This window comes from Felis catus, chromosome F2 (genome assembly GCF_018350175.1).
Source record: "Felis catus isolate Fca126 chromosome F2, F.catus_Fca126_mat1.0, whole genome shotgun sequence".
In the NCBI taxonomy this organism is placed as follows: domain Eukaryota; kingdom Metazoa; phylum Chordata; class Mammalia; order Carnivora; family Felidae; genus Felis; species Felis catus.
In genome coordinates this window covers 1,053,517-1,069,645 of record NC_058385.1, presented here as the reverse complement: position 1 = coordinate 1,069,645, position 16,129 = coordinate 1,053,517, and the positions used below count along the sequence as shown (strand labels likewise).

General features: G+C 38.0%; 1 protein-coding gene across 4 annotated transcripts in view; it reads left to right on the top strand.

Moving 5' to 3' along the window:
- PRKDC (protein kinase, DNA-activated, catalytic subunit) overlaps positions 1-16,129 on the top strand; it is a 210,775-nt gene that overhangs the window by 70,739 nt on the left and 123,907 nt on the right. For all 4 annotated transcript variants that reach the window (XM_045050127.1, XM_011291282.4, XM_045050129.1 and 1 more), the window contains 8 exons: positions 2,062-2,285; positions 3,010-3,221; positions 3,646-3,778; positions 4,216-4,371; positions 5,216-5,419; positions 12,850-13,035; positions 13,416-13,514; positions 14,596-14,763. In XM_045050127.1, coding sequence (XP_044906062.1) covers positions 2,062-2,285; positions 3,010-3,221; positions 3,646-3,778; positions 4,216-4,371; positions 5,216-5,419; positions 12,850-13,035; positions 13,416-13,514; positions 14,596-14,763 — 1,382 coding nt within the window. The remainder of the gene's footprint in view (positions 1-2,061; positions 2,286-3,009; positions 3,222-3,645; positions 3,779-4,215; positions 4,372-5,215; positions 5,420-12,849; positions 13,036-13,415; positions 13,515-14,595; positions 14,764-16,129) is intronic.

The following is a 16,129-nucleotide window of genomic DNA, read 5'->3' as shown; positions in this document are numbered from 1 at the left end:
CATGCTTTGCTATAATTTGATTTTTAAAATGAAACTTAACTTTAAAAAAAGTTTTTTTAAATGTTTATTTTTGAGAGAGACAGAGACAGAATGTGAGTGGGTTAGGAGGAGAGAGACAGGGAGACACAGAATCTGAAGCAGGCTCCAGGTTTGAGCCCGATGCAGGGCTCGAACTCACTTGCTGTGAGATTATGACCTGAGCTGAAGTTGGACGCTCAACCGACTGAGCCACCCAGGTGCCCTGAAACTTAACTTTTAAACAGAAAGTTAACATACTGGATGTCTTTTTATGGCAGTGTATATACCTTGAACTAATTTAAATGACCGTGTAATACTAAATAATGCAAATGTGTCACAATTAAGCAGTCTTCAAACTGTTTTATTTATTTACCTTGTGAGGAGTGGGAGACATTGAAAACAACGTACCTTCTTTCAAACTTGACCAAAAAAAATCCTCTTTGCTTTAAGTAATTGAAAAAATTAATTTCTGGTATGTGTCGTAAATGTGGGCATTTAACATAAAATTGTTAACATTACTTAAAAAATGTATTCATTGGAGGCTAACTACTGTAGAGATTTTTTGTTTAACATCTTTATTTTTATTTAATTGCTTTAAAATAGTTTTTTATGGCAATTTTGCAAAGCTTCTGAATTATTATTACTGTTCCATACCCTTCACATTTTTTTATCCTAAGTATCATGTTATTATGCTTATGTTTTTATTTACTTATAACTCTATGTCTTTGCAACAAAACCGTCTACCTGTTACAAGTTTCTTCTGTGTTGGGTTATCGTGGCCTTTGTTATTAGGGCACATTTTGTGTATTACCACCATAACAATATAAATATAATATTTTGATAAATAATTATTATATATAAGAAGTAAAATTATATGGTTAGAACTTTGTTTTTGTTTTGTATAGGTTTTACTAAGAAAAACTTACCTAAATGAGTGCCATATTTGAATAATGCTAAAATGTTCATTTTTTTTTCACATTTAACATACCTGTTAATTAGAATGTGTCATACAGCACATTGTTCGTTGAATTTAAGGATATTTGGTGTTTGAGAATGAAATTCTTAATATATTTTCTCTCAGTTCTTTTGAATAGATAGTGACCTGTCATCAGAATTATTTTTAATGATCTGTCAAGTTGGCAATTTGATGAACTAAAATTTTATGAAAACAAAGAATTGGAAACCCTTAGACTTATAAAAGGATTTCTTACTCGTCCTTGTCTTTGCTCTCTCTTTCAACATGTACACCACTTTTTAAAATTGTCCCTTTGTTTGGGAGGTCTTTACACCTGGTATAAAAACTACAGTGGGGGGCGCCTGGGTGGCGCAGTCGGTTAAGCGTCCGACTTCAGCCAGGTCACGATCTCGCGGTCCGTGAGTTCGAGCCCCGTGTCGGGCTCTGGGCTGATGGCTCAGAGCCTGGAGCCTGTTTCCGATTCTGTGTCTCCCTCTCTCGCTGCCCCTCCCCCGTTCATGCTTTGTCTCTCTCTGTCCCAAAAATAAATAAACGTTGAAAAAAAAATTAATTAAAAACTACAGTGGGACTGAGGAGAGGAGAAAGGTGTTTTATCTTCCTTCCTGTAAGCAAGACTGGGGTGATCATAAAAGGAGTGGAGATGGGAGAGGAGAGCCAGCACCTTTGTGTTTTCAGAACGGCGACTTTTATGAAAAAGTCCATTTGGGAGTTCATGCAGTTGTTTCCATAAAAAGACCACTGCCATGATTTGTCTCTCTTGCCCCTTTGAAGGATATTTAGGTTGTTTCTGTTGTCTCATTATTAAAAGCTGCTAAAATGAAAATCCTTACAAGCACATCTTTATAATTCTGCCATTATTTCATTAGGATAAAATTTTGATGCTGGATCAAAGCATATGAGCTTTTTAAACATTTGATAGAAATTGTCATAATCTTCTAAAAGCTTTGTAAGTTTGAATTTTGACTAAATGTATATCATGCCTATACTTAAAGAAGGAATTTTACGTTAATTTTAGTGGATTTCGAAGGAAGCATATGTTAATATTTGAGTGTAATTTTTATTTCTAGGTACTGAAACACAGTCTTCGCTTTGGAAAGCAGTGACTTTCTTTCTAGAAAGCATTGCTATGCACGATATTACGGCAGCAGAAAAGTGCTTTGGCACTGGGGCAGTAGGTCACAGACCCAGCCCCCAAGAGGGAGAAAGATACAATTACAGCAAATGCACAATTGTGGTCCGGATTATGGAATTCACCACAACACTGCTCAGCATCTCCCCAGAAGGCTGGAAGGTAGGGTCACTGGCTGCTGGTCTTTTAGTTTGAGGTCAGCACCTGGCACTGGAAGAATACTTTCCGGTACCTATTAAGAGTGATTTTGGCTTCCTTAGAAGTTCCCATTGCTGTAGGAGTTATGTGTTCTCGAAAGTAATAAAATGCAGCGTTTTTATCTTACTGTGTGAATAAAGTACAAAATAGTTTCTCTAAATGTTCTATTGGATATTGCATTTTATGCTATGATCGATCAAACATTTGCCTTAGGAAATGTACATTAGCAAATATTTGTAAATGTATCTGTGAAGCTTATTATATAAACAAAGTCCAGTCAGTCCATCCAGTTAATACATACTGAGTGCCTACTGTATGCAAGGCTGAGTGTCTACTGTATGCAAGGTACAGCATTGCCCTAAACCAGGAGCCATAGAACTATGGTCCACAGCCCACTTCCCACTTGCTGCCTGCTTTTGTAAGGAAGGTTTTATTGGAACACATCCGAGTCCATTTGTCCATGTATTGTCCATGGCTGCTTTCATATTATAATGGCAGTTCGTTAAGTAGTTGCGGTGGAGACCATTGGGTCCACAAATCCTAAAACATTTATTGTCTGACCTTTACAGAGAAAGTTTGACAACCCCTGCTTCAGCCAGGCAAAAATTCCCAGCTTCATGGACCTTACACTAGTGAAAATCTAAATGCTGACTCATGGATGTGTTTTTATTCAAATCATCTTTTGCAGCTCCTTGAGAAGGATTTACGTAATAACACAAACCTTATGAAACTCTTGGTGAAAACTCTATGTGAGCCCTCAAGCATAGGTTTTAATATCGGTGATGTCCTAGTTATGAATCGTCTTCCTGATGTTTGTGTGGACCTGATGAAGGCACTAAAGAAGTCCCCGTACAAAGACATCCTGGAGATGCACCTCAAGGAAGAACTAACAGCACAGAGGTGGGCATTCAGATCGTGCTTGGGATCAGTGTTGTGCACTTTAAGGTTGCAGCGTATTCTGGCAGCCACACGTGTGGCTGCTGTAGTCCCATTTCCTAGAGTAAAGGATCTCATCAGTGGGGTGTTTGATGCAGAGAATCTCATTAGTTGTTTGAAAATCATCTATTTGACAAATGCCTCCCCTGCGCCTTATGGTAAGCAAGTCTCAGGTGTGGCTCAGCCCCATGTTGATTTCCATGGCTGGATTAGTGCCTGGGCCCCTTGTTCAGTGTTAACCTGTGTTTGCTTTCCCAGGTCACGTAATGAATTTGAGTGTCAGGCAGTTAACACATTTATAACAGGACACACACGGTTTTTTGGTGTATCCTGCTAATTTGGTGAGCTAGCACTCATCTAGTTTCTTTTTGTTTTTCTCACATGGCAGCATTGAGGAGCTTTGTGCCGTTGACCTATATGGCCCTGATGCTTCTGTGGATAGGGCCAAGCTGGCTTCTGTCGTGTCGGCTTGTAAACAACTTCACAGAGCTGGTTTTTTGCATGTTGTCTTACCATTTCAGGTAAACAGAGCCAATGCGTTTTTACGTTTCTCTTAGTTGATTAACATAAGCAGTCCATTTCCTTGTATATATGTGTGTTTCACACATCCTGTATGTATGGGATATGCTGAAATGGGAATTACATAATGACTTGTTCCAGACGTGCTGACTTAGACTACAGACATACAAATTTATAAGTGTAAAATGAAAATAAGGACATGTATATTTCCCACAGCCTTCTGAAGAACTTTGGCGACTGCTATTGTGCCCTGTGGCTAGGCAATATAAATGAAAAAATATAACATGCAAAGCAAAGTTGAGTGAAAATTTTCCTGACAATTAGAAGGTAGTTGTCACTGTTAATGACCATGGATATTTTTAATTAATGAAAGGTATGAAATTGTGTGCTTTTATAAAATATCTTAGTGCTGGATGTTTTAGTATTGACTTTATTTTAGTCTGCAGATCAGTATTCTGTTGGCACAAAACTTCTTTCCCTGGTTTATAAAAGCATTGCACCTGGGGACGAACGACAGTGCCTTCCTTCACTAGACCCCAGTTGTAAGCGACTAGCCAGCGGACTTCTGGAGTTGGCCTTTGCTTTTGGAGTACAGGTAGGAACAGCAGCTGCACGCTGTGCTATCCTGCTGATGGAAATATATAGCTCATTCGTAACATGTTTCTAAAAACAGGAATTTAGTTGGAATTTAGTTAAGTTCTTAGCTCCATAAGTACTTTAATAGATTTACATGATCTGACTTACTTTCTAAAAGGTTTTTTAGATAAAAGAAATAGGATAAGATTCTTCTTAAACTGGGGTTTTGTCTATCCCACTTTGTTTCCAAAAAGACTTTAGAGGGCAGAGAACATTTTGTGTCTATAAAGCTGGACTGTTAACACAGTGGCTTCCTCTTCCCCTGTCCGTAGTGATCTTCAGATGGCTGATTTGGGAGCACCCCTGGAGGATAATTCCAGAGGCACCACAGAAAGATATCTTCATGGCTTTTTGAACCATATAGGGCTGGCCTCAAACAGTCTCTGCTGTAGCTGAGATCTGTTGACCAGTCCTATGTGTTCATTCCTTCCAATCGTCCTCCCTTCTCCTGTAGCAGAAAGCTCTTCTTTGCCCCTTTGTTCACTTAATGTCAACAAGTTACGTATTTAAATCGTCTAAAAGTACTCTTACTATCCTGTCTCCTCAAAGAAACAACAAGATTCTCTGGGAATTTGGGGGAAACATGAGTCAGGGAAGATTTCTTTCCCAAAATGAAACCTAGAAAGTACAGGGTCATTGAAATGCATATAATTCAGACTTGAACCTAGACCTTCAAATATGAGGTTCTCTTTGGACCTTACCGTGTGATTTTCCACTCTCAAAGTTAGCAGCTTCCTAGGAGTCTTTCTATAGCAGGTAAGATACATACTCTTATCATCGTACCTTTCCTTGCTTCTTCACAGTGTGAGCACCTTGTGAATCTTCTCCTGGATACAGCAGTGTTGTCTCTGCCACCCTCAGGAGCGTTCCAGAGAAACATGGCCAGCTTCTGTCACGGGGAGTATTTTTATAGCTTGTTCTCAGAGACAGTCAACACTGAATTGTTGAAAAATCTAGATCTTGCAGTATTAGAACTCCTGAAATCGTCTGTGGATAATCCCAAAATGGTAATGAAATTTTTATTTTTTATCTTTATTATTTTTACTGTTTTTTCTTGTAGCAAGAATTACCATCAAACTCCACACATTGGTCCAGAGACCCTTGTGGTGTTAAAGACTTGCTCCTGTAGCACACTACCTGCACTTGTGAGTTCTTTGTGGAATTTTTATTTAAATGAAGTATATTTTCTTATATAATGCTTATAAAAAGATTGCCATGTTCTTGAAAAATGTCATTAGAACAAAACAGGATCTCTTCCTGGAAGGTTTAAAACTTTTGCCAGTGTTTGAAAACAAAATCAAAGGGAAGAAAACACAGCTTTTATGAACAGTTAATAATGTTAAATGGATGTTGAAACGTGGATTATTGTTTCTAATCTCTCATTCCCCCAGAATTTCTAGGCCTAATATTACAAGGCATAGCTATGTAGGATGTTGACTTTTGTGAAGAAATGGCATTGGAGCTCCTAAGCCCGTCATGAGGCCTGAGCCCGCCTTTGTGTTTGCACCAGCCGCCAGTTGGTCCTGTACATTCAGTCTCCTTTCTATAGTTATGGTCCTTTCACAGGTTGGTACAGAGAGCCATAATTTCCTGTGCGATCCTACTGTAGCCCACTAGGCTCCCTCACATTGAACCTTGGAGCTCAGTGTTTAGTATATGTTGACTTTGGTTTGTTAAACTTGTAAAATTTTTAAATTTAACCCACTCTGTAGACAGTCAGGAACTGGGAACTATTGGGAATGGCCATTTTAAGGGAGAGTACATAATTTCCTATTGAATTAAGCTTTTATTCCAAACAGTGTTTGTCTATTGTAGGAGAGTACTTTGTGTCAGATTGTACTAGGTATTTATGTTTTTTAAAGTTAGAAATGAACTTTTAATAAGTAGAACATTTTGATCTCTGAAGCTATTGAGGCTTCTGGTGAAGGTGATGGATAAAAGCCATACACATTTATCTCCACTTCCTCCTCAGCTCCCTCTAAAGTGACAGAAATGGGTTTGTGGTGTTTTTTTTTTTTTTTTTTTTAAACACAGTCTTAAAAGACACAGATTAAAGGAGAAAAGAGAAGAGAGACAACACTTTGGAAGCTATTTCTAGCAAAAGGGCAAGTCGTAACAGACTTTGGGATCCAAGAAAGCTGCAGTATGACATAGCAGTGGGGAGACAGACAGCTGATCTGTGCTGTAGAGCCTAGGCTTTCTTGGGTCTGGCAATAGAGTCCCAGGCCTCCAGAGTACCAAGAGCAGGATGTGAAGGAGAGGCCAAAGAGGGGAGGACTGTGTGAAATGTAGCTGTCCCCTGCCCCCCTGCCAGGTTACTTGGCCTTGCCTTGTCCTCAGGGGATTGATCCTTCCCCACTTGAGGACACTCAGGGCAGCCAGATTTCTACAAGGGATAGGTATCTCTGTGCTGGGGCACCCTAGGCAGAGCTGAGTGGAGGATGTCTTTTTTGTTGTTTATTAGGGAAAGACCTGTAATTAAGAGTAGAGTCATGTTCTGTATGTAACACCAGTATTAGAGTAATGAGGTAAAGTTTGAGATACTTGGCACCATACGAAAAACATTTTATTATTCCACAAGTGAAAACTCTGTTTTGTATTTTAATCTCTCAAGTTTAATTTCAGTTCTCGAACTCTTCTGACCTTTGTCTCCCACTAGTATTTTTTTTTTTTAACATTCACTTATTTTTGAAAGAGAGAGAAAGGACAAACAGGGAGGGGCAGAGGGAGAGGGAGACAGAGGATCCGAAGCAGGCTCCTTGCTGGCAGTGGAGAGCCCAATGTGGGGCTTGAACTCATGAACCACAATATCATGACTTGAGCCAAAGTTGGATGCTTAACTGACTGAGCCACCCAGGTGCCCCTCCCACTAGTATTTTTGAACAACCAAAATGTTTCTGGTGTGTGCTGATGTTTTGTATTTTGCTCATTTTTCTGTTGGGGTGAACCTTCTTATTAGTTTTTAAGGGGTTTTTGTATATGAAGGATAGTATACCTTTTCGCAAAAGTCCTTTTTCCTACTGGCCATTAATCTTTCAATCTTACTTGGAGTGTTTGTTCTCTACAGAAGTATTTAATTTATTATAATTAAATTTATTAATCTTCTTTTCTGAAAAGCACCAGTCTGTTCTGTGTATCTTTGAGTTCTATTTTGTAGATTCCACGTATAAGTGATATCTTTTTTTTCTTTTTTTTTAATCTTTTTTTTTTTTAATTTTTTTTTTATCTTTCTCTGTAGGACCTATTTCACTTAGCGTAATGTCATCAGGGTCCATCCCATGTTGTGACAATTGGCAGAATTTTCTTTTTTTTAGTGGCTGAATAATATTCCATTGTGTATGTATATGCCACATCTTCTTTATTCATCTGTTGATGGACACTTAGATTGTGTCCATGTCTTTGGCTATTGTACATAATGCTGCACTGAACATGGGGGTGCAGATATGTTTTCTAGGTTGTGGTTTCCTTTTCTTCAGATGTATACCCAGAAGTAGAATTGCTGGATCAAATCATACTTCTATTTTTAATTTTTGGAAGGACTGTCACACTGTATTCCATAGCAGCTGCACCAGTTTGCATTCCCAACAACAGTGCGCAAGAGTTTTTCTTCATATCCTCGCCAACACTTTTGTCTTTTTGATGCTAGGTGTTCTTACAGGGATGAGATGATATTTCATTTACATTTTCCTGGTGATTTTGATGCTGAGCACCTTTTCATATACCTTTTGACTATCTGTCTTGTTTGGAGAAATGTCTAATTCAGTTCCTCTGCCCATTTTTAAATCAGATTGTTTAATTTTTTGCTGTTTAGTTGTAGGAATCCTTCATGTATTTTGAATATTAACCCTTATCAGATGCATGATTTACAGATATTTCCTCCCATTTTATAGCTTGCCTTTTCATTTTGTTGATGATTTCTTTTGTGTGCAGAAGCTTTATAGTTTGAATGTAGTTCCACTTGTTTATTTTTGCTATTGTTGCCTTTGCTTTTCATGTCAGATCCAAAAAAAATCATTGCCAAGACCAAAGTCAAATAGCTTATGCCCTAAATTTTCTTCCAGGAATTTTATGGCTTCATATCTTAAGTTCACGTCTTTAACACATTTTGTCTTGATTTTTATGTATGGTGTAAAGTGTGTGGCAAGTTTCATTCTTTTACATGTTGCTGTTTAGTTTTCCCATCACCATTTATTGAAGAGAGTATCCTTTTTCCATTGTATCTTCTTAGCTCCTTTGTCCGTCATCATCGTGTGGCTCCTTGCACATGTTGGTTCCTGGCCTCTCTATTCTGTTCCATTGACCTATGTTTTTATGCCAATACTATACTGTTTTGATTACAGCATAGTGCCTCCAGCATTGTTGTTCTTTCTCAAGATTGCTTTGGTTATTCAGGGTCTTTTGTGCTTCCATACAAATGTTAGGATTGTTTTATTTTTGTGAAAAATGCCATTGGAATTTTGATAGGGATTGTATTGAGTCTGTAGATTGCTTTGAAAAATTTTTTTTTTTTTTAACATTTATTTATTTTTGAGACAGAGGGAGACAGAGCATGAAGGGGGGAGGGGCAGAGAGAGAAGGAGACACAGAACCGGAAGCAGGCTCCAGGCTCCGAGCCATCAGCCCAGAGCCCGACGCGGGGCTCGAACTCACGGACCGCGAGATCGTGACCTGAGCTGAAGTCGGACGCATAACCGACTGTGCCACCCAGGCGCCCCGAGTCTGTAGATTGCTTTGAATGGCATCAACATTTTATCAATATTATTTTATTCCATGAGCATGAATATCCTTCCATTTATTTGTATCTTCAGTTTTTTTTAATCAATGTGTTCTAGTTTTCATCGTATAGGTTTTCAACCTCCTTGGTTAAATTTATTCCGGGCGCCTGGGTGGCACAGTCGGTTAAGCATCCGACTTCAGCCAGGTCACGATCTCGCGGTCCGTGAGTTCGAACCCCGTGTCGGGCTCTGGGCTGATGGCTCAGAGCCTGGAGCCTGTTTCCGATTCTGTGTCTCCCTCTCTCTCTGCCCCTCGCCCATTCATGCTCTGTCTCTCTCTGTCCCAAAAATAAATAAACGTTGAAAAAAAAATTTTTTTTAATTTATTCCTAAGTATTTCATTGTTTTAGTAAATGCTTATATATTCATTTTTGAGAGACAGAGCACATGTGTGCATCTGCAGGTGGGAGAGGGGAAGACAGAGAGGGGGAGAGAGAATCCCAAGCAGGCTTTGCATTGTCAGTGCAGAGCCCAACACGGGGCTTGATCTTGCAAACCATGAGATCGTGACGTGAGCTGAAATCAAGAGTCAGACTCTTAACGGACTGAGCCACCCAGGCACCCCAAGGTATTTTATTCTTTGTGATGCAATTGTAAATGGGATTGTTTTCTAAATTTCACTTTCTGAGAGTTGGTTATTAGTGTATAGAAACGCAGCAGATTTTTGTATATTGGTTTTGTATCCTGTAACTCTACTGAATTTGTTGAGTAGTTTTAACAGGTTTTTTGGTGGAGTCTTTAGGGTTTCCTATATATAGTATCATGCCATCTGCAAATAGACATAGTATTACTACTTCCTTTCTGTTTTTGATGCCTTTTATTCCATTTTCTTGTCTGATAGCTGTGGGTAGGACTTCCAGTACTGTGGTGAATAAAAGTGAGAGTAGACATCTTTTCTTGTTCCTGATTGTAGGGAAAAAGCTCTTCAGTTTTTCACTATTGACTATGATGTCAGCTGTACATTTGTCATATATGGTCTTTATTATGTTGAAGCATGTTCTCTCCGTACCCAATTGTTGAGTTTTTTTTAAAAATTTTTTAGTGTTTTTATTTATTTTTGAGAGAGAGAGAGAGAGCGTGCGCACATGAGCTGGGGAGGGACAGAGAGAGGGGGAGACACAGAATCTGAAGCAGGCTCCAGGCTCTGAGCCGTCAGCATAGACCCCAACACAGGGCTTGAACTCACAAGCCATGAGATCATGACCTGAGCTGAAATCAGACTCTTAACTGACTGAGCCACCCAGGTGCCCCCAATTTGTTGAGTTTTAATCATGAGTAGTTGTTGAATTTTATCAAATGTTTTTTCTGCATCTATTAAGATGAGTATATGCTTTTCATTCTTTATTTTGTTAATGTAGCTTATCACACCAATTGATTTGTGGATGTTGAACATTCTGGCATCCCTGAAATAAACCCCGCTTGATCATGGTATATGATCCTTTTAAAGTATCGTTGAATTTGATTTGCTGATATTTTGTTAAGGAATTTTACATCTATGTTCATCAGGGATACTCTCCTGTAATTTTCTTTTCTCGTAGTTTCCTTATCTGGTTTTGGTACCAGGGTCATGCTGGCCTCAAAGAATAAGTATGGAAGTGTTGTCTTATCTTCTAGCTTTTTTAGAAGAGTTCGAAAAGGATTGGTGTTAGTTCCTCCTTAAATGTTTGGTAGAATATACCAGTAAAGCCATTCTGCTCTAGACATTTGTTTGTTGGGAGGTTTTTGATTATTAATCCTACCTCCTTACTATTAATTGGTTTGTTCAGATTATCTTCCCATGATTCAATCCTGGAAAGTTGTATGTTTCTAGGGTATCCATTTCTTCTAGGTTGTCCCATTTGTTGGTGATTGTTCATAGTGGTCTTTTATGATGCTTTGTATATCTTTGGTGTAGGAATACCTTCTTGAAACAAGGAAGTTGAGTGAAAACCTCCTTGAAGTCTGAATTTTGAGGCTATTAGCTCTTTCCCCCCAGTTTAGCTCCCAGAATATGGTCAATTAGGTATATACCTTCAGGCAGGGTATCAGAATATTTTGACAAGCCTAAGAGAAAATAAAGATTGCCCAGCCAGATCAACCTACAGAGATCTTTACTGCCAGTGAACCCTGCCCACTGCACAGTACCTGTAGTCAGTTCCTCAATATGTGTCGACAGCCAAGGAGCACCAGCCTTTGAGGAAATGGATTTTAAAAGGGAGAGGCAACTAAAAAGCCACTTGACACAGAGACTATTCAGTGAGATAGAAATGTAAAGAGAAAAGAACCTCAGAAAGATGAAAGGAGACAGTGCATTGACAAAATAAGAATTGGTACTGAAAAGAACACCATACAAAAAAAACTTTTGGGAATTAAGCATAGGCATCAGAAATTAAAAATGAAATGGGTTTGGAAGATAAAATTTAGGAACTCTCAGAGAGAATAAAGTAAAAAGGCAAAACAGAAAATAGTAGAGAGAATGTTGGGATCCATTGATAAGGTGTAACACCAGGACCTCCACCCCAGAGGGAAGACAGGCCCAAGGAAAGGCCTTTATGCATAACACAGCTCAGGAGAATGTGCCCAAATTGAAGGCCTTGAGTCTCCAGATGGGAAAGGGCCATTGAATATCCAGCACAGTGTATGAAAGCAGCTCTACATGGAGTAAATTTCTTGAAAATTCAGAACCCAGGGGTTCACCACGAGAAAAGATTCTAAAAAGTTTCTGCAGGAGACAACCTGATTGCATTTAAAGGGATCAAGAGATCAGATGCCGTTTGTCTTTCCAACTGCAAAGAGGACACTGGAAGACTGTAAGCCAAAGTTCTTTCACAACTCAGCGAAGAAGATTCCAACCTGGAGTTCTGGCCTGGAATCTGGCCAAACCATCAGTCATATGTGAGAGTTGAATGCAGATGTTTCAGATGTGCCAGATCTCAAAGGAATCTTCTCTCCCCTTTACTCTCATCAGTCAGTCAAGAAAGAGGAGGATGTTGGATCTGGGAAGTTGGCTCAAACACAGAGAAGGGGACCAGTCTCTTGGAGGATGCTGAGGTGACACCCAAAGAACAGTGACCTTAGACATTCCAGAGTGGGAGCTGTGCTGCCACTGAGATGGAGCTGATAGACTTCTTGTTGTGTGTAGGTGTCTTGAGGAGGTTTCATTAATTTGGGAGAATTTGATGACAAATAATGATAGGCACATTGAAAACAGAAAAGAAAGCAGGGAAATATTAACTTCACGGAGATCAAAATGTTGTGCAAAATGTTTACATTGTCGTAATGATAAGAATATTGAATAGTAATCTAACCAAAATTAGGATGTCACTATTGGAAAGGTGGTGGGACAGGAAATGTGTGCGTGCAAGCCTGTTGTGTATGCTTCCGTGCATGTGCATATGCAACAGAAGAGCGCTAATTCTTCCTCTCATCGAGAATGCCCCCAGCTAAGAAAACAAGAGACAGGATGAGCATGATTTCATAAAGGAGACCACCTGATGCTTTTGTGGGAAAATTTACATGCTAAGTTGCTCTTCTCAAATCTGAGGAGTTGTGAAATAAACAGCTGTTATAGAAATAGTATCTTTATTTCCCAAGAATAGCTTTGAACTGAAAGTAAATTTTGTTCTATACCTGCCAGTCTTGATGTTGAGGATTTTTCTTCAAGCACCATGCGCTTGTTTCAGGTGAGCGCCATTTTGAATGGTATGTTAGATCAGAGCTTCAGGGATCGAGCCAGCCAGAGACACCAAGGACTGAAACTTGCGAGTACAATTCTGCATAACTGGAAGAAGTGGGACTCGTGGTGGGCCAAAGATTCTGCTCCTGAAAGTAAAACGGCAGTGCTGACCTTACTGGCAAAAATTTTGCAGGTATCTTGAGAAACCTATTAAAAATGCAGTTCAGTTGTTTTGGAATCTCTAAGTTGTATCTTTAAAAATTTGATGGAGGTTTCTTAAGAGCTCATTGGTTTGATAAATAAAAAGTATTTTTATTGGATAGTTGCTGATTACATTTTATACTTTTTCCCTTTCTGATACTTTATCTTATACGTTATCTTTTCAGTGTTTTTGCATATGTCATCTTGCCAGATAGATTCAAAATATTTCAGGATAAGAATTGTTAAAATATTATTGAAGCCCAAGAACAAATTTATAGGTTATTTCTGAAGTTAAAAAACTTGGAAAACGTGTTAAAAGAGATTAGAGGCATAATATAGAAATGTATCATGTTTTTATTTACCCTCCTTTAGATTGATTCATCTTTTAATACAAATCACAGTGCATTCCCTGAAGTTTTTACAACATATGCTAGTCTACTTGGTGATTCAAAGTTGGGTTTACATTTAAAGGTAAGTGGTGAAAAAGATTTTTCTTTTAGATTACATTCTCCATTATTTTCCCATTTTATATTTTTGCATATCTGTGATATTTTCTGTTTTTTATTATGGCAAATTTCAAACATACTCAAAAGCAGAGAATAACCCCTACATACCGGTCATTCAGCCTCAATAGCTGTCTGTTTATGGCCATCTCTCTTCAACTATGCAGTCACTCCCATCCTTGAAGGAAACCCCTGGTACCATTTTATCTGATCTGTGCATACTTTTATATGTCTCTAAAAGATAAATATAATCACAATGAGCTTACCATACTTAGAAAAATTAACATTTATCTTTGCATATGTATGATTTAAATTGGCTTTTTTGAGAATTGCTGTATTAGCAAATGACAGAATTTAAACTATTACTCAATTATTTTTCTATTAATAAATATATCTTGTAATTTTTAGGGTCAAAAACTTAATATTATAATTTTGAAGTCCTATAATAATTAGATTTTATGCTCTAATAAAATGTGGCCTTAATGAAAGCCATCTTTTTACTAGGTCATGAAGATGTTTCTTTGGAATTTTCTGTTTCATGATTAATCAGATTTCTCATTTCTCAATATGAGAGTCTGAGAACTTACTTTCCACACAAGGGAGATAGAAAACAGCATCTAGTTTCTTCTAGTTTCTTTTACTTTTATTATGAAGTTCTGAATTAGTCCTGTGAAGGAATACTTATAAATTACCTCATAGGTGTTCGGGATGTACTTTCCACACCAAACTTTTCCAGTTTATCTCTACTAGAGTCTATATTTGTAGAAGGAAAAATCACACACAGAGTCATATACAGTATCCTGTTTAATTACACATTAATTAAATTAACATTGGCCTGAGTTGGCCCACTGGCCTCTAGAGTAGAAGCTGAGATACAGCATCGCCTTCAGGTTGGTCTTCAATGTAATCTAGAAGGTATTCTGAAGTCATTCATTGAATCCACACAGTGCTTTATTTGCAAAACCTTTAGAAAGCAGTAATTTTATTTATTCTGTAGGATTCGTAAGCACCAACTGGTGCAGTTTCATATGTCTGCGTTGCTCCCACAGGGTCAAGCTGTAATTCTTCTTCCATTCTTTACCAATCTTACTGGAAGCAGTCTTGAGGACCTTAAGCATGTTCTGGAAAAGCTTATTGTTTCTAATTTCCCCATGAAGTCTGAAGAATTTCCCCCGGGAACTCTGCGTTACAATAATTATGTAGATTGCATGAAAAAGGTTAGTGTTTAGTAGTACTAAGTAAAATTAAAACAATGCTTTTCTGTTACATTTCTTGATGAAAAGTGAAATATTCTGAGTCAGAGAAGTATTCTAACTGTAAGAATTCAGTTCAGTTCATTTTGAAAGCTGGGTAGCTGTGGAAGCAGGTGCATATCCAAATCTTTCAGAATTCATCCTCCTCCCATTTTAATTTGAAATATTTTATGCAGAAAAATATTGTGAAGTATTTTATGCATAATATATACTTTTAGAAAAATAATGCCAAAGAGCTAAGAAATGGAATATTACCAATATGGTTCAATTTCTAAAATTTAATTAAGTAGTGATTATTTGAAAATTTAATTAGTTAGTGATTATCACCTATATTATTTAATGTACAGCTGAAGGTCTCTAAAATATCAGTGGCTTAAACAAGGTGGTGGATTATTTGTTTCTCCTGTATAGTACTAGATTGTTGTTTTTTTCAGCAACTAGATACAGGTTTCCCTTGCTATCCAAAAGTAGAGCATTTCTGTGAAACCTTTTTATAAGCCTGAATGGCATAAAGCAAAGAAGCATTTGCCATTAACTTATATGGAAATTTTTTGAGCATTCCTAGACCCCAAAAATATCGTCTCTTAGGTGCTTCTCATACCAAAGGACACATCTTGTGTAGAATAAATTGAAATAAAGCACAGATGCTTACAGACACAGTTACTTCACAGCTATGGCAGTTTGATGCTGACTGAGATGCTAGCATAGTTCTTGGGGAAAGAGCTTGGTGGTGCTGCTCTCGTTACTCAGGGTATATGCTGCCTGTATAACAGCTTACTGCAAAACAAATGCAGAATGCTATTTTTGCTTTTTTTTTTTTCATAAAAGCAAAAATCCTCTGGATTTCTTCAGTTAGTGAAAATAGGTTCTAATATAGGTCTTTCATAAGAGCAAGGTGGTATATCGCATACTTTTGAAAAGCAGATGATATGGGTACTTGACTGGAACTTGGATTCAACCCATAAAAAATTAAGAGAATGACCATTGGAGGGTGGATAGTGGTCTGCCATACTTGTGATGGATTGAGCCCTGGGCTAATGTCTGAATACTCAAAAATGATGAAGATATTATCTTAGAGTAAAACAAGGAAGAAACTGAAAGAAACAGATGATTCAAATACACTAATGCTAAGGTAGAGATAAACGTAGGGTATAGGTGTGGCAGATTATATTTTCCAAAGATGACTGTACCAATATATTTTGTCCCACATGTTCTTTTTACGGTGTGACTCTTCCATTGAGAGACAAAGTCTAATTTTCCCCCTGTGGATATGGGTTGGCCTTGAAGACTCACTTAGAACAAAACAAACAAAAATGCAGTGGAAGTGTTG